The sequence below is a fragment of the Misgurnus anguillicaudatus genome, chromosome 2 (genome assembly GCF_027580225.2).
Source record: "Misgurnus anguillicaudatus chromosome 2, ASM2758022v2, whole genome shotgun sequence".
Lineage (NCBI taxonomy): Eukaryota > Metazoa > Chordata > Actinopteri > Cypriniformes > Cobitidae > Misgurnus > Misgurnus anguillicaudatus.
This window is the reverse complement of record NC_073338.2, coordinates 2,521,806-2,546,763: the sequence shown is the minus strand read 5'-3', so window position 1 is coordinate 2,546,763 and position 24,958 is coordinate 2,521,806. Positions and strand designations below refer to the sequence as shown.

Sequence of the window (24,958 nt, the reverse complement as noted above, 5' to 3'; positions counted from 1 at the left end):
ATATGCAGAAGAAGTTGAGGCTCAGGGCACCTGTTCCATTTTAAACACTAACACTGGGTTGGAATATCATCTACCTAAGCATCAGTGCTGCTCGCGTCATCTTCTTAATTTGGTGTTTACTGTGGATGCTTCCAAGGCAGATGACAGTAGTGAGGTATATAAAAAGCTTTCCCGTTCAACGTTTGTGAAATGCCAGGCATTATACAATAAAACCAGCCGGTCTGCAATCAATGCCGAGATTGTCCAAGAAGAATGTAAGCTGCAGTTCATTCAGCCCAACCATACAAGATGGAACTTCATGAACAATGCTGCAGAGAGGGTAATGCGGATCCTAAAGGAGCAGGGAAAAGCTTCCCTTCGGAATGTATGTGCAGCATTCAAAATACAAATGCAAGTCTGTTTGCTCAACTCTCAGTGTGTTCTAATTGGAATACGTAAGATGTTTGTTTAGATATGTTGTTGTTTTTTATTAGGCTAAATCCTGATGAAGTGTCTTACCTCTCTGAATACTGCATTGTGATGAAGCCTATTTCCATGGCATTGAACATCCTTCAGTCTAAAACAAACACTAAGATGGGGTGGCTGCTTCCCACCATCTACCTTCTTGATTCCAAGCTCAAAAAGATGGAGGCTTCAGTGAAGATATGTCTTCCCCTAATTCATGCTCTGCAGAAGGGTCTACAGAAGCGCCTTGGGGAGTTTATAGAAGATCTGGAACTCATCAGTACTTCAATTCTTCCAAAATTCAAAACGTCATGGAATGACAAGGCCCATATCATAAAAACAGGTAAGATACGAGTTTCATTGCAAAACGAGATAAATCTGTTTTTAACATTTTTGTCAAAACATGTTTATTATTATGTTATCATGTTATTATTTCGTTTTATGGTGATACGTAGCTGTATTTTTTAAGTTATGAAGGTTTAAATCAAAACAAACCAACTGCAGTTGAATTGATATTAATTGTAATGCACAACCAAAAAACAAGATTTCTGAAAAAAAAAACGAGTTATCTCGTTTTGCAACGAAACTCTTCATATATAGATATAGATATTCCTAATATTTTGTTCATGAATACAAATGATCTGATGAAATTTACATTTTATACCAATTTTGTTTAAATCTGAGAACATGCAGATTTTTGTTTTTTGATGTCAGGAGTCATGGGTACATTGCGCTTATCCCACTTGTAACTGTTCCACTACTTTGTGTGGGTCTGTGGCATTAAGATATTGTTTTAATATTTACTTGCCTACTGTAGCACAGTCAAATGATGTTAGACAAGGGTATTCAGGGGATTTGGGGGTAGTAAATGCAGCATGGCTTATGTAGCGAGTAAACTGCTTTTTCATTTCTAAAATAACCATAACAACCCCAATAGTTAGTACATAACATACTAGTAAACATGCTGTAGTTTGTCAGCATTATCTGCAATTGTTTCTATTTTGTGTATATAGGTATGGACTACATCCTGCATCATCTTGACCAAATGTGACCATGATTTTCTCACAAATGTGACCATGATTTTCTCACAAATGTGAACATGATTTTCTCACAAATGTGGACATGATTTTCTCACAAATGTGGACATGATTTTCTCACAAATGTGAACATGATTTTCTCACAAATGTGAACATGATTTTCTCACAAATGTGAACATGATTTTCTGTGAACATGATTTTCTCACAAATGTGAACATGATTTTCTCACAAATGTGAACATGATTTTCTGTGAACATGATTTTCTCACAAATGTGAACATGATTTTCTCACAAATGTGTGCAATCCAAAACAGCAGATGGCACTTTTTCGACTTTGTCAGACTTTTTCAACCCCAAAAAACCCTGGATTTTACCTTAGACACCACCCCTGCTTATTTTGGCAGCAACTGAATAAAGACATATTTCCTTTGTCGGGCTTCATGTTAAAGGTCCGTTCTTTCTGTGTTTTTAAAGCTTTGATTGTGTTAACAGTGCTCAATATAACATGTGTTCTAGTGCTGCACAATTAATCGCATCACAATCGCGATGTCAGCCTCTGCGATTATATGACAGCAAAATGTTGCAATTATATTAAATATATAAATGTGTGGACTTGTTAACACAAACTTTCTGATAACAGTTTGATGATTTTCCTTGCTGTTTAAAAAAAAACAAAGAAAAACAAACAAAAAAGGCAGTGCACGTGTGGCATGCACGTGTGTGGCGTGCGTCGTCACTTGTGTGTGCGCAGCGCGAAAATACCAGAGCGAAGATGGATGCAGAGGAGATTGACAGTGATCTGGTAGCTAAAAAAAACTCTACGTCTGTTGTATGGCGGTATTTTGGATTTAGGATTACTGACACTGAGCAGTTGCTACATTTCTAGTTTTACAAATACACATTTTAGCATTATCACTAAACTGTGTGTGGATTTTCCTTAAAACCCATCAAGTTGACTCATGATACCATTTATTATAATCGCAACGCACACCGCAATATTAGCATCAATAATCCCAATGGGAAAAATTACCCAAATCGTGCAGCCCTAATGTGTTCATGTTTCACGTGTACAAAACACAGTAGGGGAGACTGGGGTTGGTTGTCACAATTTTTACTCATGCATGAATTGCTCGTCTTAAAAAATCTTTCAGCAGTAATTCCTACATGAAATGAAACTTTGGAGGCTTTAAATGTGTATACCTTTTACTTTTCGAATGTATTGTAACAGGAAGTAATTAACCATCAAAGACACTCTGACACAATGTGACAACCAACCCCATCACTTTTTAGTTTTTTAAGCTAGAAACTGCAAATAAGTTTTAATATGAATCCACCCCTATGATAGTTGTTATTAATGCCCCTCATGTTTAAACAATGGGATTAAAGTGGGTGATCAGTTACTTGAATAGGCTTCATGCCCAGCTGCACTATGAACTTCAGCCAGCTCATTGTTTCCTGTCTGCCATTATTGGACAAACGGATTAATCCAGGTGTGTCTGATTATTGTTGTGGTGACTACTGAGGTCAGGCACACCTGGATTAATCAGTTTGTCCAATAATGGCAGACAGGACACAAGAAGCTGGCTGAAGTTCAGGAAGTAGTGCAGCTGGGCATAAAGCCTATTGTCTACTGTGTTGAGAAATAAAATGAAAAACATTTTTGTGTTAAAACCTCTTTATTTAATGCTTTATTTTATTTTAACAGCAAACAAAAACAAACAAACAAACAGACAAACAGTCTTAAAAGGTCTACATGTCCAATATTCTTATGTGACAAGACAACCAACCCTGCAAGCTATGTGACAACCATCCCCAACTGACTTCTTGACAAACATGATAAGCTAGCTGCCTCACGGCTTTAACTTGATCGCTAAAAGATGACTCAAAATAAAGCTACTACTTTTAGCTTTTTAATGAGTGTTTTGTTTTTGAATGACTAATATCCTACAAGATATCAACACAAAAACAACACCAACATGAAAATTTACTCTGACCCATAAAAAAAAAAAAATGTCTCCTAACCTCAATGTTTTGTGTCTGCTCAGCAAAATTTCAAGTGCAAATGAGTAAGCTATGAAAGGCTAACAAATTGATATCAAAATTGTACCACAGTGCCATGTAGTATGTCTGGAATAAGCAGTGTGACATCCAACCCGTAAGACAACCAGCCCCGGTCTCACCTATTTTTCACACAATTTACTTATTTGTGTGTAAACGGGCTGATGTCTTCTTTGTTCAAAAAGTCCCTCCTTCAAAAATGCATTAGTTCTGATTGTTTAGTTTGTTTAGTGTGTTGTGATTTGACAGCAGCTTAGCTTAGCAGAGCAGTTTGAGCTTAGCTGGCGACCGACGTATTCGTGTGGGCGGAGTTTAGTCAAAAACTCTTATATTGACGTCATTAAACTGGGAAGTAGAGGGCTGTAGTTTGAAAGGGGAATTCGGTTAAAGAAAATATATTGCCTGGCAGTGAACTTTTCAACTTTATCAATTTGCAGGTATTATTAACTAACAGCAACATTACACACTAACTAAAGTTAGAAAAAATTGGATCAGGAAGAACGTCACCTTTAATATTATTTAATTTATTAAAAGTGTAATAATAATAAATGTCTGTTATTAGTACACACAGAATTTGTTTACTATTAACAGACTTTTAGCGTGGGTTGCACGAACAAGGATTAAATCAAGCAGAGTTTAGAGCTAATCTAGGGTTTGTTGATCTCAGTTTAATTTTAATTCGAGTTGTGTTGCACCACTTACATTTAAACACAGATTAACAAATCTTAGATTAAAACTTTAAACTGTAATAAGCTCTTCATCTGTGATTTATTTTGTCCGCCATGTTGAATTTTCCGGTGTAATTAATAAGCAATAATGTTGATGTTGTCATTTAAAAAGGAATTAAACAGTTTATGCAAGCAAAGGTAATGTAATTTTTGTATTATAAACCACCTACATACACCGGTAGGCTAATCTAAAGGTCTGATTCAAATAAAAACATTTGACAATCTTTTAAAACAATTGGATTGATTAACAGATTAGGACATATTGTGACAGGAAATATCGCAAAGCTCAGATATTGTGATATAACGAACAAGATGTGTCGACGCATTTGTCATGAAGCGCCACCGTGTGTCCGTTCATTCACTGTCCTTCGTCTGACTGAAGCACGCGTGACAGAGGAAAAGCACATACGAGCATCGCTGTCAGCGGTAATGTTAATAATCTTTTTGAGCCGCCAAACACACTTTGTTGAGACGTTATAATAAACGCATCTTTGAATACAGGGACGTCGTTAGGCTTGTTTTAGGGGGGCTGAAGCTACCCCAAAATGTTCCTAAGCCCCCCTAAATGATTATAAGAACAACAATAAAATTTGATTTATCAAAAACCGTATCCTCATTAATATTTAGACTCAACAAATGTTATATATCCAGCAAAAAAAAAAAAAAAAACATCTGACAAGTCGGACAGAATACGCTAGATGTCGAACGTCAAGTGAACAAACCGGAAAACGGCGATCGCTTCCGGTTGTCTGTATGTGCTATTGTAGCTTGTTATTACAAATTGTGCTCCATAATCCAATCCAGTAGGTGGTGGAACATGCACCTTTAGTTGGTTTGCCAACTGCCATTAAACACCAGAAGAAGAAGAAGCTTGTTATCACACACACACACACACACACGCTAGTATGCACGCTAATGGTGAATTAAAGATTGGTAAGTGTCGTGATACGGAGGAGTGAAATTGTAAGTTGTTTTTAATTACCTGCTGGCTGCTTACCTTTAGCTACGTTTTCTTGAGGTAAAGGAATGGGAGTATTTTGGTTTGCTATGTCATGAAAAACTTTAGTCTTGCACAAGCAAAATACAAGAAATTGTTAACTTAGCAATCTAATCACAACTCTTTATTCTTTGCCAACAATATCGGCCTAATAATCTTTAAAATAAAATATCTCTTAAATAAAATATCTCTAAAAGAGGCATATTCAACAGTATCAATCCCCATAGAATGTTGTTGTCACTGAAAACTAAATGTCATCATAGGGTCCCTGTTAATGCAATACTGTTGTATCCTTCAATTCATTGAGCAGATGAGATGGATATTAGAAAATATTTTAGGAGAGAGAAAGAGAAGCAGCTGCAGGAGATTGGCAGGCCAGTTGATTCTGAGGGAGCCGGACCAGGTGTGATTGAGGTCAGTAATGGTCTATAGGTCTAAGGGTTGTTTTTCTTTTCTTTTCTTGAATTTCTTATAACAATAAGCATTTGTTGGCAGGTCTAGCCACTATGCATAGCATACACTACATTTTTTTTCATTATATTTAATATGCTAGCTATATTCTAACTAGGCCTGAGACTATTTTAATCATATAATGTGATAAATTAAATACGTAGATGTTACCTAAAAGTAGGCTAAAGATGAGTAAATGCCCACACTCTCCACAGATACACATGTGAAACAAAAATGAAAGCAGTCATACAGTACATATTATACAGTAATCATTACTCCAAATCTTTTATTCCTTCCGCCATCAGGTTATTGTATTTATACAGTAGCCACTTTAAAAAGGATCCGTATCAATAGCTTACCTGGTAAAGTATGCAGTGATGCCAATTTTTTTCTATTTCTTGTACTGCTTTTTCTCATTTGTTTAACTTAGCAACTTTTTAGCTGTCTGACCTCTGTTTATGGACATTTTGGATGTTTCATGTGACCAATTTGCATTTCTAAAGTCATGAAATTAGCATCAGGGTTTTTTTTTATCTTAAATAAAGGATAAGACAGAAGGAGAGGCTGAGGAGGAAAAGGGTCAACAGGCAAGCTGCTTGAGGCAGGATGAGCAAGAGGGTACAGAGACAGAGGAGCTTGAGCAAATAGAAATAGAGAGAGAGGGAGACCAAACTGATCCAGGGAGAGAGGAGCAAACAGACCTAGACCTAGATGTGAGTGCAAAAATTTTGCAAACACAAGTTACAAATACTCTGTGGGCTGAGCCCCCCCTGTCTTCCAATCCTAGTGACGTCCCTGTTTGAATAGCTCCACCGCGCTCGCAGTATGTGTTTCTAATCATTTAGCCAGACATTTAATTGTAAAAAAACATATTTAAACATCCTCATATGCAAGTTTAAAGTTAATCCCTCACTGAGATTTTAAACAGAGTTTAAAGTAATGGAGCAAAAGGATTAAAGATAATCTAGGTTTACTGTAAAATTTTAACTTGGATCAAAATGGCAGTTTAAATGAAAACCTGATTATTTTAAACAGGTTTAAAGTTGGGTGCAACAGAATTATTAAATAAGCTTTGATTTAAACCAGATTTAAGTCTAATCCTTGTTGGTGCAACCCACCCTTAAACTTGGATCAAAATGGGAGTTTAAATGAAAACCTGATTATTTTTAAACAGGTTTAAAGTTTGGTGCAACAGAATTATTAAATAAGCTTTGATTTAAACCAGATTTAGGCCTAATCCTTGTTGGTGCAACCCACCCTTAGTATTATTAACACTTTCCATAAATTCAATGAGACCAACAGAATGAAGCCCAACAAATGAAATATGTCTTTATTCAGTTGCTGCCACTGGCAGGGGTGGTATCTAAGGTAAAATTCAGGGCTTTTTAGGGAGATTAGTTGAAAATGTCTGAAAAAAATCAAAAAAGTGCCATCTGCTGTTTTGGATTGCACACATTTGTGAGAAAATCATGTTCACATTTATGAGAAAACCGTGTTCACATTTGTGAGAAAATCGTGTTCACATTTGTGAGAAAATCGGGTTCACATTTGTGAATCGTGTTCACATTTGTGAGAAAATCGTGTGTTCACATTTGTGAGAAAATCATGGTCTTGCAAAGCATTTTCTGTTTGTTTGCGAGTCGAGTTTCCCTTTGCAAAGCGGATTGAGTTTGTTTGCAACATGCTGGATTTGTTTGTTTAAATATGGCACAAAATTCACTCCATAGAATCAGCTCATTGTAAAACTAAACAACAAATTCAAAATGTAAGCTTGTTGTTGGCCCCTACATAAAAACACTGCAAGTCTGCGTTCATGTTAAGAGACTTGTCAGTTAATGCATGTTATATTAACTTCAGTGTAACTTTCTAATTTGTGCTCATCTTTATGTTATATTGTTAATGTACAATGCTTGCAACCCTATTAATTTATTTTTTATTAACCTGCAAGAAGACCTAATTACAGAGGACCTGATTATTGGTTGCATTGTCAAATGTTACATATCTGGATTATCAGTCCTAACAGTCAATAATAAAACAGTTTGAAATAATTTGTTTTTTTTTACTGAGAAATGACCATAAGAGAATCACACTCAGATAAAGCTATATTTTCAATTTGCAGGGTATAAGGTGAAATAAAAGTCACAGCATGATACTCAATACTCACTACTATTGAGTACTTGTAAAGAGGCTACTTTTTACACTTTGAGTGGAATTTAGGACAGGTACTTTTACTCCACTCGTGCTATAATTTTCAGGACTCTTCCCACCACTGTATAAGTACCACCAGACCTGGGGATACCCATATATACACAAGCAGCGTACACTTAACACTGATGATTTTGCTGTGTAGGTTTAAGCAAAAATGTGCCATTTTTTGGGTGTGTCCATTATATTGCAAATAAGCTAATGAAATGCAAACACTGATCGCAATGATGGTGACTTTAAATGAAACAAACTTTACCAGTGAGTAGAGAGAGCATGTAAATTGCAATTTTAGGTTTCAAACAGAGATGTTAATAAAGAATAAAGTTATAGGGATAAAGTTACAGATTGCACTACAGAAGCATTAAAGGACAAGTTCGGTATTTCACACTTAAAGCCCTGCCCTCAGATTGTTCATGATGAAATAGAACGGTTTTGACTGAAACTTGGACATATGATGCTGGCCCGAGAATTTTCGGGTGTTTGTTATATCACCTCCCACCTCTACAATGCCTGTATAGGTGGACTGGAACAATCCTTCCTAAAATGCATTAAACATTTGTTTACAAAGACGTGAAACTGATCAAGTGGTCAGGGGTGTTCACTGATATGCTCACACAAAAATCGCTGCAAAAGATGCTTTCCAACAGGTGTTTTACCATTCGTTGTAAACTTGTGAACCTATTTTTCCAAATGCCTCACACCCGTATAGTCTTCCGTTGTGAGCTTGAATAATAGACAGTCCAGCCCAGTTGGTGGTCATAATCCAATTTGCCAATTGCAAGAATACAAACAACTCCATTTCCGTTTCCGGCAGCGGAGTAATACCGTACCTCACAGCAAATCTAATACAAGTGAATGGAGAGCCATTGTAGAGGTGGGAGGTGATACAATAAACACCCGAAATACCCATATATACACCAGCAGCGTACATTTAACACTAGTGATTTTGCTGTGTAGGTGCAAGCAAAAATGTGCCATTTATCTGAATAAACAAAATCAGAGGAATGACAACGTGAGTGTGCCATTTATCTGAATAGACAAAATCAGAGGAATGACAACGTGAGTGTGTTCTTTTGAGGCAATGTATTAGCAGTAATCAGCTGCAAAAGCCAATCAATTTATATGCTTCCATATGGGCTTCAGGCAATCATCACAACTAGGGGAAATGTCTATGGTGACAGGTACTGACACAGCTTAAAGTGCTTTTCCACAAGTTAAATAGGTGTATGAGTTTCATAAAGCATGTTTCAAAAGTTGTTTGCTCAAAATAGCTTGTAGGAAAAGATTGTTACCCATCTCTAGTAGCCTCTGTTTCAGTGCATTTCAGATTGTGCCATTTTGAGCTAGTCATTACATATTTATGAGCTGCTGCTCCTTTTATCACGCCCCACTTCTAATGTCATGTGTGCGTGCTCAGTGGTATCGTGAGCAGTACAGACCATACTGTGTTATGTTTATATATTATTATTAACGGTTTATGTTGCCAACAGACAAATCAAGCAGAAAAGTATCACTAATAAGTACACTCCGGGAGAAGAAACTCATCATGACACACAAAGATTCCAGAGTAAATTGTGATGTAGCAGTTTCAACAATACACTCATTTTCCATGGACAATGCTAACATATTCCTGTTATAAAACATTTTCAAACTCATTATTTCCGCAAATGACAGAAATTTAGACCCGACGGGGGATGTATACTGCTTGTGGGCCCCGTGCTAATTGCTAGAAGCTAGCGGGAGGTCCGGACCGTAAAGTTATAAGAGACTCGGGGGTAACTTACGTTGGCCTCGTCAGAAAAGCCGGATCGGTAAGGCCCGGTCTCGGTGTGTCAAACTCATCATAAAAACACAAAGATTCCAGAGTAAATTGTGATGTAGCAGTCTCAACAATACACTCGTTTTCCCTGGACCATACTAACATATTCCCGTTATAAAACATTTTCAAACGCATTATTTTCGCAAATGACAGAAATTTAGACCCGGCGGGGGATGTATACTGCTTGTGGGCTGTGTGCTAATTGTTAGAAGCTAGCAGGAGCTCCGGACCGTAAAGTTATAAAGGGTACGTTGGCCTCGTCAGAAAAGCCGGATCGGTAAGGCCCGGTCTCGGTTAGTTTGGCAAAACACTTTTAGTTTGGCAAAGCACTATTACTTTGTTCATGTAGAATTGTAAAATAAAGCCGTTAAGTATTTTTTTTAACTTTCGAAACCACGCTGCAAACTATCTAGCCTGCAAAAAATATTTATATATCCTACTAAGTTATCTACAAACAACAACATATATATATATGGTATAATTTACGGGATAAGCATCAATGTATGGTCTCTGTTTTGAGATACAGATGCTCTAGCATCATAAATGTAGTTTTTTGTGACAGAATATGACAACATGCAAAATATAACGTGACTTCTTACCTTTTGTGTTGATATAGCGATCGCGAATCGAATCCAGTCTGTTTCAGATGTGTGAATAATCCATGAAAATCCAATAAAATACATTCAATGACCATTTTTGTCCACAAATGCTTATAATCCGTGAAAGCTACATAGTCTGTTGTTTACATCAGATTTCGCATGAACGTCATATCGCCTACAATCTGACTATTTGCGTCGTAACACACTGTATATGAGATCACATTTTAGGTTTAAATAAAAACGCGTTAAAACTTTGTTTTTAAAAGTAGGCGGGAGTATAGTCCATAATATCCAAATAGCGCTGTTATTTCAGTGAGACATGACGACAGTATAGAGGGTATCAGCGAAGTGACTGCTCTGCTCTGTGCTCTCTAGCTACCTGGTGGGTGGAGACCTGCGAGTGGGGTGGTGGGCGGGAAAATTCAAACGTCGAGTGACGAAACGGCTAGTTACGTCACAACGGAGCTGAGTTTGAACTCGCGCAATCTGAGACTCAAGGCAGAGGACATTCAGAAACCTGTATCTCACTCAAAACAGCATGGATGGATTTTTTCCAAGTTTGTATGCGTGTGGGAGCATCAGAGACACAAACGAACCCAGAAAAAGCGAGTTTTTCATAATATGGGCACTTTAAGTAAACCTATGAAAGGAAACCTTTGTTAGCTGAAGACATTAAAATCTTAGCTTCTGCCTTTTTTGAGTACCTGGATCTTTCCTGGGACTCCAGTGCTGTCCATGCGACTGGCAACATTCACAGTGTTTCCCCAAATGTCATACTGTAGCCTGCGAGCTCCAATAACCCCTGCTACTACTGGGCCTACATTGATACCTGATAACAGGAAATTAAATATCAGAAAAACACAACTGTCCTTTCGTACATTTAATAAATAGCAAATACTTAAACACTTTACAAATACTCTTAACTTATAACCAAATAGCCTACAGAAATGTATTGCAAGCAGGGGCGTAGCACAGAATCGTGCAAACACATTGTGCGGGGGCCCCTATATCACTATTTTTAAATGATAATAAAATTTATAGTAATTAGTATATTAAAATTTTTACAACACAGGACACGTAATTCACTAATTTAGTAACCACTTGTTAATTACTGTCTTACAGCATTGACATTGTATATGACGTTGTATGTAGAATAGTATAATAAAGGGTTATTTGCATTCATGACAGCAGTTTGATTTGTCAACCTCTGGGGCTCTGACCATAATGCTGGATCAACAGCTACAAACTGAGAATTAAAACCATTCCTTTCCTTTCCTACCATTGTCCGCACATTATTCTTCTCACTGTCCTGTTGCTGTGAGAAATCATTTTCTTTCGTGTCTAAACCTTCTTCTCTGCCCCTACTGCTGCCTCCTGCATCTACAACCTTTTCTTTCTGTGGTGTGGGTACCTCTACAAGCATGAATACAGGATTACAATTACCCATAGTCATGAAATTCATGTCTGATGTTTATTCTACTATTTATTCCACAATAATTTACCTGATGTGCATAGTGTTAGAACACACAGTAAAAGAGAAAGTAATGACAATCTAATTATATTTAAAGACAATATTAAAATTTCTGGCGGAAAATGTTGAATGCATAAACAATTTATTGTTGTCTGACTACATTATGTGGCTGATTGGGCTTACCTTCACTAACATTCTCATCACCTGCAATAAGATTGTTTGAAGGTCCTTGTTCTATATGTGGCTGTTTCGGGAACAGAGTGTTTAATGTGCTTAATCTTTGTAATTCATTGAAAGTTTTGCTAGTTTACAATTATATATAACATTTTTCATGTAAAATGTCACCACGTTCATAATGTTTTGATGCAAAAAACACACAATGTGCAAACACTGTTTTCTATATTAACATTTAATCTCTAAAGATACGTCTTACACTTTCTGTTTAGTAACTTAGTATGATAAGAACATCACAGGCTTGGAAACAAGTTGTATCTTATATACATATGGAAATAGAGACTATTGTGCAGCAAGCATTTATTTTGCAGGCTGGCACTGGCTAAAATGTGGTGTGCAGTGCTTGCCTCACTCAAATAGTTTGGTTCGCACCTGCTCTCTTTCCTTCATTTTGTTTTCTTTTTCTCTCCTTTCTCTATCATTTCTTTCCTGTCAGCCAGGTATTTGTTATGACATCAAAACATCAACAAGCGGCGAATGGCATGTCTCTCAGCACCGCAAACTTCAGTGTCTCATTCTTGAGGTGTTTCTTAATGTCAAGGATACTTCCTTGGCAGGACTGGTCCTTCCAAGTCACTTCTTTCAGAGGGTAGACGAAGCTCCTCTTTAGCATTCAGAGAACACGTAAATGGAATAGGCTAGCAAGTGCACGTCATTGCGTCAATACGTCAGTGAAAAGGTGTGCTTCAGGCACTGCGCGCATAAGATTGTGGGTGATTTGAGAACGCAAAGGCTACATGCAGCTTTTCCTGTATGGGATATTTTTCGAATGAAGGACTCAGTCCTTGGTTGAAATTCCGCGGATCCTCGACATTGGAACAGTCCTTCGACGAATGTTGATGACGTAGCATCCTCGAAAATCTGGCTTCGAGGATCCTTCCTTGACATTGAGAAACACCTACAAGTCTGCACTCTAATCCCCCTCACAGCCAATGCGTGCTTTGCATTGTTTCTAGACAACCAATAAAATCATGTCCAGTGTGTTTTTCGCTGCATGCTTCGCTGCGGTTGTGGTGGGAGGTGTCTCTGTCTAGATGCGTGTCAAACGAGCGGAGAACTAAGTATAAGCATATGCGCGAGTGTCACAGATCGTACAGATATAAAATAAGAACATTAACATTACACGCGAACAGTCCCTACGCTAATAGAATTCTGTTTTTCTCTCCCTGTCTCGTCCTCGACCCCGAGGATAATGAGACAAACAGACCCAGTTCCTGCTGCTGGGGTTTTTGTTCTTCTAGGAGTTTTTTTAATCCCCGGGAGAGTCGGGCAACTTTGGTTTAACTTAGCACTTAGTACTGTATACTTTACATTATTACTGCGTTCGCTTGTGCGGTTTATCCTTAGCCGCAAAATTCTACTTCTTATATTATCTATTGATTTTCTGTGTTCTCCCCTACATCTACTCATGTAAAGCTGCTTTGCAACAATTAACAGTTGTGAAAAGCGTTATATAAATAAAATTGAATTGAATTGAAAAATGGCTGCATAACAAGCAAGCAAGCAAGCAAACTTTATTTATAAAGCACTTTAACATCCAGAGCGGACACAAAGTGCTGTACAGTAAAAACAGTAATAGATAAATAAATATATAAAAACGCTAAGACACACACGACTGCAAGAACACTAACAGTCAGTAAATACAACCATACAAAGACAACATACCATCTGTATTTTCAATTTCAGTTTTCAAACGCCAATGCCTACAGGTGGGTTTGAAGAAGAGACTTAAAAACTGGTAAAGACGATGCCTGCCTGATGAATAAAGGTAACTCGTTCCATAATTTAGGAGCCGCAACCACAAAAGCCCGATCCCCTTTAAGCTTGCGCTTAGTTTTAGGCACACTTAGGAGCAGTTTATCGGCTGACCTGAGAGAGCGGGTAGGTCTATAGGGATGTAAAAGTTCAGAAATGTAAGGCGGTGCAAAGCCATTTAGGCCTTTAAAGGTAAACAACAGAATCTTAAAATGGATCCTTTGATGTATAGGGAGCCAATGTAGTGAGGATAAAATCGGGGAAACATGTGAAAACTTATGTGTTCCAGTTAGTAACTGTGCGGCAGCATTTTGCACCAACTGGAGCCAAGCAATGGAAGACATACTGACCCCCACATAAAGTGCATTGCAATAATCCAACCTTGTAGTTACAAAAGCATGTATTACCATCTCAAAATCCTGCCTAGAGAGAATTGGCTTTATTTTGGCCAATTTTCTCAGATGAAAAAAGCTTGACTTTACCACTGACCTAATCTGACTATCCAGCTTAAGTTCAGGGTCAATTTTTACCCCTAGGTTTGTGATTGTTGGCTTAACGTATTGGCTCAAAGAGCCCAGGGCCCGGTTCCCCAAAACGTTCTTATCGCCAAGTAGTTATTAACCTATTCCTTAACCTCTCTCTTAACTCTATGGCACGATTCCCAAAACGTTCGTACGATAAGTATATCTTCTGTAAGTCACACTTTCGTAAGGTTGGTCTGGACCATTCGTAAGCTCTCTCTTAGCGTTGTTTGAGCGCAAAACGCTATCACCGCCTGCAGCAGTCCTTAGACATCAGCGTAGCGCAGTACAAGTCAAACTATGGTATGTTGACAATTATTCATTAGTTCTGATACCAAATGAAGTCAACTGCATAAATAGTCCTGTATCCAATGCAAACATATTTTATTATAAGTCTTAAAATGTCCATAACATAAAATCAAAGACGGCGCTGGGGTTGTGTTTGTTCCCCATCGAAGTCTGTTCCCTCTATGTTTCTTTGAGCGTTTTCATCACGTTACATTTATAATTTATTTAGAAAGATTAAAGCAATAATATCATGTATTCTATAATACAATTAATTAAATATTTCATACATTTGACAGTTTTATATTAGGTTATGTATTTTCACATATTATTACAATATACTGTTTGTTTTAAAAAGTTATGTTACATAATAAATATATATTATACAAATAATATGATTGATACTGTTAAAATAATTGACTTACCATTAAGAACAAATAAAGATACATTACATAATATTAGGCTATGTATTTTAACATATTATTACAATATACTGTTTGTTTTAAAAAGTTATGTTACATAATAAATATATATTATACAAATAATATGATTGATACTGTTAAAATAATTGACTTACCATTAAGAACAAATAAAGATACATTACATAAATGCACACACATACATCTCAGTAGCCATTAAAACTTTCAATGTGTATAAAGAATAAACATATGTGATAAAAATGCTATAAAAACACTACAGTAAAGGGAAATTAGGGGGAACAGACTTCGACACCACACCGGCCGCGTAACCGTTTAGTCCATGACAATTTTTTTATTCGGCAACACTTAAACCCTTTTGACATTTTGCCTGACGTGGCAATATTAGAAAAAATTTCGCCTTGCTGGATCTTCTCAGACCATTCTGTGTCTAACTCTCTCTCTCTCTCTGTTCATTGTAGATAGGTTGCTTTTTATTGAAAACATTAACAAATGGCAAGTAATTCCGCATTAAACAGAAAACTGCAGCTGCTTGCCAATCAATTCTGATTGTAAAGTACCTTACCATTAGTATAAAAGTGTATTATATAATTTTTAAAAGCCGTTAAACCCATGTCAAGAAGCGGCACAAGTGGCACAACGGGATAAGGAGGGTGGATGATTTGCGAGGCATACCCGGTTCGTTTACCCGTATTACTGACAATTTGATAATTTAATTAATACTCTATTTACGGATAACTTAAACTATGTTAAAATAAATCCTACAGGAATAGTTTGAGTAATGTTCCATTTGTATAGAGCGTGTTGTCTTTCTTAACGCCGTAATGCACCTTCGCGTGAAGTGGAAAATCGATCCCTGAACGATCGATCGCAAATAATTCAGCACCACACTTGGGACAGCGCCATTGTTACGTCGAACGTAGAGGCAGCGTGTTAAGAAGCTTCCTAAGAGACACTTCGGGGAACACACTTAGGAACACAAACAACTTTGGTAAGATATATCTTTTTGAGTCTTCTTAGCGCACTAAGAGTGAACATTATCGGGGAACCGGGCCCAGATCAATAAAATTGGTGGCAGTTGAGTCACCAAATAGCATAACTTCAGTCTTACTCTCATTGAAGCTTAAGAAGTTAAAAGCCATCCATGCTTTGATGTCATCAAGACACTTAAGTAGTGGGCCAGCAGTTTCCTTCTTTTTGAGAGGGATATAGATCTGGCTATCATCAGCATAAAAGTGAAAGGACATACCAATGTTCCTAAGTACAGACCCCAATGGGAGCAGATACGGAGAGAACAGAAGGGGGCCTAATATTGAGCCTTGTGGAACCCCACAAGACAGTGGGGCAGAGGAGGACACAGCATCTCCACAACTTACACAGAATGTTCTACCCCCCAAATAGGACCTAAACCATTTTAGTGCCATACCCTTCACGCCCACCCAATGTTCCAAACGGGAAATCAGAATATTGTGGTTCACGGTGTCAAAAGCAGCTGTCAAATCCAGAAGCAACAAAACAACACAGTCCCCAGAATCAGTAGCTAAAAAATATCATAAAAAACTTTAAGAAGTGCAGATTCTGTGCTATGTAGAGGTTTAAAACCAGATTGAAAAACTCATCTAAAAAGGCCATTAATTGACTGTAAACTACCTTTTCAAGGATTTTTGCCAAGAAAGGCAGTTTAGATATAGGTCTAAAATTTGCAGGGTCTGCAGGATCCAGCGCAGGTTTGTGAGTACAGGTTGCACTATTGCATGTTTAAACAGCTTAGGGACCACCCCAGAGGAAAGACTACTATTTAAAACTGTAAGAATAGATGACCCCGTAGTAGCAATAACTTATTTTAAAAGTCGAAGAGGGATAATATCATTTGGAGACTCTGTGGGCTTCAATTGTCCAACATTTTTTTGTAAAAGAGACACAGGGTCAAACATGTCAAAGATAGCAGAGCCCTGGGCAGGAACTGAGGGGTCATAAACCGATAGTGATATTTGAGCCCTAATGGTAGTGACCTTATCAATAAAGAAGTGAAGATACTTTTCACACCCATCATATGAGGCATCAAGCCAGAGAGTTTGCGGCACATTTTAAACTGAATCTATAGTCTCAAATAACACACGGGGCTTATTACAATTAGACAGAACAATCTCAACAAAATATTTCCTTTTGGCTTCTGTTAAACATGTCTGGTAAAGCTTCCAAGAGTCCCTTAATATTTGTAAAGATACATGAAGTTTGTCTTTTTTCCATTTGCGCTCAGCCCTGCGACATTCACGTCTGGCAGTACAAGTGGAATCATTTCGCCAGGGTTTGATTTTATTTTTAACTTGCCTAGTTTTCAATGGAGCTACCACATCAATAACAGTTTGGCAAGTACAATGTCTCGGTTACGTATGTAACCCACGTTCCCTGAAAGAAGGGAACGGAGACTTCATGTCGTAACCGACAAATTGGGAACTCGCTTAGAGAGACCAATCAACTTCGAGTACTACTAAAACGCCAATGAACTTGGCATTGAGGTATTTGCATAATGCTGATGCCGCCCCACCAGGTGTGTATATAAGCAGCAGGTGCAAATATGGAAATTAGCTTCTTTTCGCTGAGAAAGCCGGGAGAGTGTGACCGTCCGATAAACAACAGGGAGCAGCCCTGTGGCGACGGGACGTGACGTCTCCGTTCCCTTCCTTCAGGGAACATGGGTTACATACGTAACCAAGACGTTCCCTTTCAGTCGGTCACTATGACGTCACGTCGTGACCGACGATTTGGTAATCCCTACCAAAACGCCATCGAGGGCTGACCTATTTCAGTGTCTGCGTAAAGCCCTCCGGTTCCACTTAAGGAGAAAAAGAATTAGGTTTTAAGGCAGAAGGCCGGGCACTAGATGTTCCTTTAACCCCACAGTAGTGCCAGCGACTGGGAAGCGCCCTATCTGAGCGGGATAGGAACGCTGCGGAAGCCACCGCCCCGTTAAGGGCTAATAGTGGGCGAAAGTCAACAGTAGTTGAGGTATAAAGACAGCTGTGGCTATGTAAGCAAAGCAGTGCTCTGCGGAGGGAAACGTGGGCTAGTAGGATTAACCCCACAGAAAAATACTCACAAAGGAACCCGGTGGGACGCAATGTGGATGCCCGAGCCAAACACATAGGTTCGCGAGGATGCAGCTACAGGTAAACAGCGGCAACAATGCTAATGAAAATTCACCCCCGAACGCCACATTCACCATTCAGCCTCCCGAAGCATTTGATTTTTCTAAGCCCCAGCAATGGGAAAAGTGGATACAGAGATTCGAAACATTCCATCTAGCCAGTAATTTGCATCTTAGCTCAGAGGCTAACCAGGTAAACACGCTCATCTACTGTATGGGGGATGAAGCGGACGACATTCTTCAAGGTCAAACTTTAACAGACGTGCAGAGACAACAGTATCAAACTGTAAAAGACACTTTGTACATATATTTTGTGCCCAGGAAAAACATTATATATGAAAGAGCCTGTTTTAATCAAAGAGTACAGGTAACTAATGAGACTGTTGACACGTTTGTCACCACGCTGTATGATTTGGCTGAAAACTGCAACTACAGTGCTTTACACAATGATTTAATAAGAGATTGCCTCGTTGTGGGACTCAGACTTTATCTTAGCACTCTTTGACGCTGGATAAGGCAATAAATCAAGCCCGGCAGTCAGAAGTCATAAAAATGCAACAAACAGACATTAGAGGAGAGAACTACACAAAAATATATGCAAAATATAGAAAACAACAGCACCCAAAACAACACTATCCAAAATATAAGTCCCCAACTCAGCCAAAATACACAACAAAGTCCAAAACACCAAATGAGAGATCCTGCTACAGATGTGGTAAAACACCTGCACATGCTAAAATTCAATGTCCAGCAAAAGATGTGACCTGTGTTACACTCAGTGGAGACCACTACTTGACTATCTAGATAAGTTGCCAGCTCGGGAAGTCTCCTTGTAGAGTCTCACTGTATGGTTATATACATATGCTGTTTCCTCAGTTCCAATCCTGCCAGCGGCAGAAAGCCCCCCATGATCTATCCACTCTGAGACACCCCAACATAACAGATAATTTGCTCTGATGTCTGAGGAGTAAGCAGAAACTATTTGATATTTACTTTGTGCAATTAATGATTATCACTAGCAACTAGTACTGGCATTGGTAATTATTAATTTGTACTAATTGTAAGTATTATAATTTTAATTCATGGGTATATAAATGTATATATATGTACAAATATACATTTTTATATATATATTTTTTTCCTTTTAATATGTACAAGTAAATTATGGGTCTGGGGTGGGCAGGGGGGAGGACAGAAGGTAGGTAGGGGGATGTTGTTAAGTTTATAAAACAAAAGACACTGTATTTTTGTATGCACCTTATGTTTGTCTTTTTCATTTGATAAATAAAAGTTATAAAAAAAAAAGATGTGACCTGTCATACTTGTGGTAAAAGAGGACATTATAGTGTAAGTCTGTTAAATCCGTGCATGTGATAGAAACCGAGAAGTATAATGACACACCTATGTTCCTTGGTTCTGTAGACGCAGGTTCAGATCCTTGGTATGCAGATCTTACCATCAGAAACCACAATGTCAGATTTAAGATAGACACTGGAGCGGATTTTTCAGTTATCCCAGCCCAGATGTACCACAGTATAAACCAAAATGTGACAGAGTTATGCAAACCAGACAGACCATTGTTTGGACCTGGGGGCACTCTTCTCAATGTATTGGGTATGTGCAGAGAAACATTGTGCAAAGGTGAAGAAGCAATTGAAGAAAACGTATATGTTATCAAAGATTTGCACACAACGCTGTTGAGCAGGCCAGCAAGTGTTAAGCTAAACCTTGTGTCTAGGGCAGATAGCATAGACATGAAAGTGTTAAATGAGAAATATCCGAGGCTGTGTCAGGGTTTGGGGTTAATGCAGCAACCTTATACTATTAAGCTGAAACCGGGTGCTGTTCCTTTTTCCCTGGCCACACCAAGACATGTCCCCATTCCTTTGTTGGGAAAAGTGAAACAAGAACTGGAAAAAATGGAGTCCATGGGAGTAATCAGCAGAGTTGAAGAGCCCGAACGGTGTTCAGGTATGGTCCCAGTGCCAACCAAAAATGACACAAACATGAGGTAAAGTTCCTTGGACACATTTTGTCTGTGGAGGGAGTCCAACCTGACCTGGACCAAATCAGAGCAGTCAAAGCAATGAAAGAGCCGTCAAATATCAGCGAAGTGGAGAGCCCTTCAGGAGTTATCAGGAGAAATAGGCATCATTAGGGGTGTAACGATTCATTCGTTTTCTCGATGCATCGATTATAAATCCTGCCGATGCATATGCATCGATCTTGAAACCTGGATTTTTGAATCATAAATCGTTTGTTTCGGTCAATAATTCATTTTATATTTAAAAATCGAATGAATCGTGATTATAAAACGAATACGATGGATAATTAAAATATATATATATATATATATATATATAAATCTTAAATTAGTTGCATCTGCGACGTAAAGTGCGCCCTCACTGCAGTGGCGCAGTGGATTACGTCACTAATCTTCAATTCGCGGCGCGTGTACGTTGCCGCCATTTGAATAAACACACAGCAGAGCAGACAGTGCACAAATGGAGGGCAACGAAGGAGAAATTTGCAAGGCACCTGCCAACATGCGATCAAAGGTTTGGGATTACTTTGGTTTTCACAAAGTAAATGGAAAGATTGACAAGTCCGTTGCAGTTTGCAGACATTGTAAATCTGAGTTAAAATACTTCGGAAATACAACGAACCTTAGCAACCATCTCCGCAGACGCCATGCCATTAAGGTTGACATACCTGCACCTAAAGCAGCTAGTATTTCAGGGTCAGTCGTGAGAAGTGCTACTCTTAACCTATTTGGTCAACTTCAGAGTCTTCCCGAAAACACCCATCGTGCTAAATCAATAACTGCATCCATTGCGAAATTTATTTGCAAGGATATGTGCCCTTATAGTGTTGTGGAAAAACACTGGCTTCCGAGAAATGATAAACACTTTAGAACCAAGATACAAAATACCCAGCCGTCAGTTTTTCAGTGAAAAATGCATCCCGGAATTGTATCGGTCTACAAAAGAGGAACTACAGGTCAAGCTTTCCTAATCTGTCTGTGTTGCCCTCACGACTGATTCTTGGACGTCGTGTTCGACAGAGTCTTATGTGACAATTACCGCACATCTGATTTCCATGAATTGGCAAATGCAGAGCTTCGTTCTTCGAACAAGGACTCTAAACGAAGCCCACACAAGCAAAAACATTGAAGAATCGCTGCGCGATGCCTGTTCCGAGTGGAAAATTGCAGACAAGAGTCCGGCTCTTGTTACTGATAACGCCCGAAATATGATTGTTGCAGGTAAAGTTGCAGAATTTACCCCACACATCACTTGCTTTGCACACACTCTAAACTTGATGTCTCAAAAGGCCATGAAAGTCACCAGTGCAGAGCAATTGTTGGGCAAAGTAAGATGTGTTGTCTTTTTTTCACCGAAGTTCTACTGCTACGTGCACGTTAAAAGAGAAACAGCAAATTCTCGGCTTGCCGGTACACAAACTTAAACAGGACGTCTGCAATAGGTGGAATAGTTCGGTGGAAATGCTTGAGCGTTTCTTAGAACAACAAACTGCAATCTTGGCAACGCTTATGTCAAAGGATTTGCGGAGGGGAACGGAAGTACACTCTCTCACAGAAACGGACATCAGTAATGCTGAGGATATAGTGAAAGTAATGGCACCCATTAAGATCGCTACTACTATGATGTGTGAAGAAGAACAACCAACCGTGTCTGTGATTGCGCCTCTCCAGGCTAAACTACTCAAACATCTCGAGCCCTGCGAGGACGACACAGCCATGACTCGAGAAATGAAATCAGCGATGAGAACGGACTTTTCATCCCGGTATACTAACTCACGCGACATTCTGCTTAAAGGTAAGATGTCTCTCTAATTGTCAAAAGCAAAAGTATTGCAAATGGACTACAATCTTTGAATGATTTTTTATTAATACCAAATTGTTGCTTGTATTAAAAAAAATTAATAGCACAACATTGTTCATAGTTTTCATTTTGACTTGGAAACAACTATTTTTTTTATTATTATTATTTGTTGCTAGCATCTGCATTGGACCCCCACTTCAAAGGGCTACCCTTTCTAGAAAATGAAGAAAGAGAACTTGTCTTCACTAAACTTACTGTTGATGCCACAAACAGTGTATGTTTGCAACTTCCCTTATTTTCATTAACCAAATGCTGGCTAATTAACTAGACTGTATTAAGGATTATAAGATTGTAATAGGATGCTCCTAAATAGTACTTGGCTTGTTTTAGTAAAGTTATTGACTTGGCTGGTGTTCATATTTATATTTAATTTTGTTACAGATTCAAGTGGAACAGCAGGAGGATGCAGTTGAAGAGAAGCCACCAGACACAGCTGAAGAAGGTATTTATTTTTATAACTTGTTAATAATAAGTAATCTGTTTAAATTTAAAGGGTAGGCATACTGATGCATTTGTAATTCAAAATTAATTTAAGGACAAGAAATGAGATGCAAACAAACAACTTTGTATTGTCATCAATCTAATTATTTTTCTTTTTCAGATGAGATGCGTCCTGCAAAAAAACTGAAAGCTATGGATTTGCTCTTCGGCAACATCTTTGAGCAGGTGCCAGAGACCTGTCCACTATCAAGGTCAGCTAGCGTGGTCCGCAGAGACGAGGTACTAAAATACAGATCCATGGTTCCTCTGCCACTGACTGAAAATGCACTGGACTGGTGGAAGTCCCATGAGACAGAACTGCCAATCCTTGCAAATCTGGCAAAAAGTTCTCTTTGCATTCCTGCTACTAGTGTGGCCTCAGAGAGAGTTTTCAGCACAGCAGGAGACAGAGAAGCAGTTTACGGCCAGATTGTGTTGATCAATTAATTTTTTTTGGAAAAAAAACTCAAGTAGATTGGGTTAGAAAAAGGCAAGTCATGTAGACATTTGTTTGTTCAAATTTGTCTTACTGCACTCACCACCATGTTTTAATTGCAGTCTGTTTGGTATTACTGCACGTTGGACTTGGCCTGTTGTACTTTTGCACTTGCTGTATTTACACACTTTGGTGTTTGTTCAAATTTGTCTTACTGCACTCACCACCATGTTTTAATCGCAGTCTCTTTGGTATTACTGCACATTGGACTTGGCCTGTTGTACTTTTGCACTTGCTGTATTTACACACTTTGCTGTATTTACACACTTTGCTGTATTTTTGTGGAATTTGATGTTGTTTAAATGTATTCTACTAATCGTATCGTTATAATTCAGCTTATGTGTGCTTTTGCGGGATTGATTCCTGTGCTGAGGATATGGGAGCTGTCTGTGTGTGGAGGGTTGCTGGGGGGAGGTAGCTTGAGTGAAGGAATTTCCAGCTGGTGATGGCCGAGATAAGAGCAAAGCTTGAAGGAGAAAACACACAGACAAAGAAGTGCATGCTTTTGATATTAGTTCACTGGCAATCATTCATTTCCAGATTGTTACATGTAGAGGTGTTTGGATTTATAAAATTATATGTTGCTATGAATATTAATGTGTTAAAATATATAAATGATTATGCCTTTGTGCCCATGACTAATGTAGAAGATTGCCCTGTAATAAGACATTGCCATATAGGGATGAAATGCTCGAGGGCACAAAGTGTGTGTGTGTGTGTGTGTGTGTGTGTGTGTGTGTGTGTGTGTGTGTGTGTGTGTGTGTGTGTGTGTGTGTGTGTGTGTGTGTGTGTGTGTGTGCGCGCGTGTGTGTGTGTGTGGGAGCCGGGGGGCTGTAAAAAAGCCCTGAAGGGAAAACACCCAGAACAGATGGTTTCAATAAACTAGTTGCTTGCTTTATAACTATGTTACATTTAGAGAAAGTGAAAATTAGTATGTTTAACTAATGAATGCATTTAACCAATTTATGAACAATGGAGTATTGTTGTGTTGTTTTTAATTATGTTTTACATATTTACGGCCTACATTTTATGATAATGGCCAAAAGTGTTAAAGTTACAAAGATGTCCAGATAAGGACATAATGCCTTAGGGAACAGAATGGTCTGTGTATGTCTTTCTGTCTGTGTGATATGCAACCCCCACAGGTTACAAAGGTATGTGGAGATGGAGTCAGATGAACGAGAACAGCCCATTGGGGGAGGAGGAATTGTGAAGAAAGAACGACGATAAATACTCATGTTTTTTGTCCTGAGCTGTTAGTCTGTCGAATCCTGCTGTTAGGACTTGAGACGGCTCAGCATGCTGTAACTTTTTAATATCTGATCAATAAATATTCAATTTGGATATTTGTATCTTTCTCAAATTATGAACATGCATTGGACGCCTTAAAGTCCAACAATTTACACACGTTGCTGTATTTCCTAAATGTTCAGGAAATTTATGCAAAGTTTAAAATAAAAGCTTATGGTGCATTGAATATGTAGAAGTAGTATTATTTTTTTTGGTTTACTTGCCTTAATGTACAGTATTGTTCAAAATAATAGCAGTACAATGTGACTAACCAGAATAATCAAGGTTTTTAGTATATTTTTTATTGCTACGTGGCAAACAAGTTACCAGTAGGTTCAGTAGATTCTCAGAAAACAAACAAGACCCGGCATTCATGGTGTGCACGCTCTTGGGGCTGTGCAGTTGGGCAATTGGTTGAGGGGGGTGTGTTCAAAAAAATAGCAGTGTCTACCTTTGACTGTACAAACTCAAAACTATTTTGTACAAAAAAAAAAATTTCTGGGATTTAGCAATCCTGTGAATCCCTAAACTAATATTTAGTTGTATGACCACAGTTTTTTAAAACTGCTTGACATCTGTGTGGCATGGAGTCAACCAACT

At 38.3% G+C, this 24,958-nt stretch overlaps 1 protein-coding gene and 1 long non-coding RNA gene across 2 annotated transcripts in view; one reads left to right on the top strand and one right to left on the bottom strand.

Annotated features, from left to right (window-relative positions):
• Positions 1 to 24,958, bottom strand: part of adcy1b (adenylate cyclase 1b) — a 579,599-nt gene that overhangs the window by 113,645 nt on the left and 440,996 nt on the right. Inside the window, exon 19 of the mRNA XM_073871739.1 lies at positions 11,041 to 11,165. Within this exon, the coding sequence (XP_073727840.1) occupies positions 11,041 to 11,165 (125 nt within the window). The remainder of the gene's footprint in view (positions 1 to 11,040; positions 11,166 to 24,958) is intronic.
• On the top strand, positions 20,554 to 22,534 carry LOC141365994 (uncharacterized). The gene is made up of 3 exons (XR_012370924.1): positions 20,554 to 22,026; positions 22,209 to 22,306; positions 22,474 to 22,534. It is a non-coding gene; the product is annotated as an uncharacterized lncRNA (long non-coding RNA).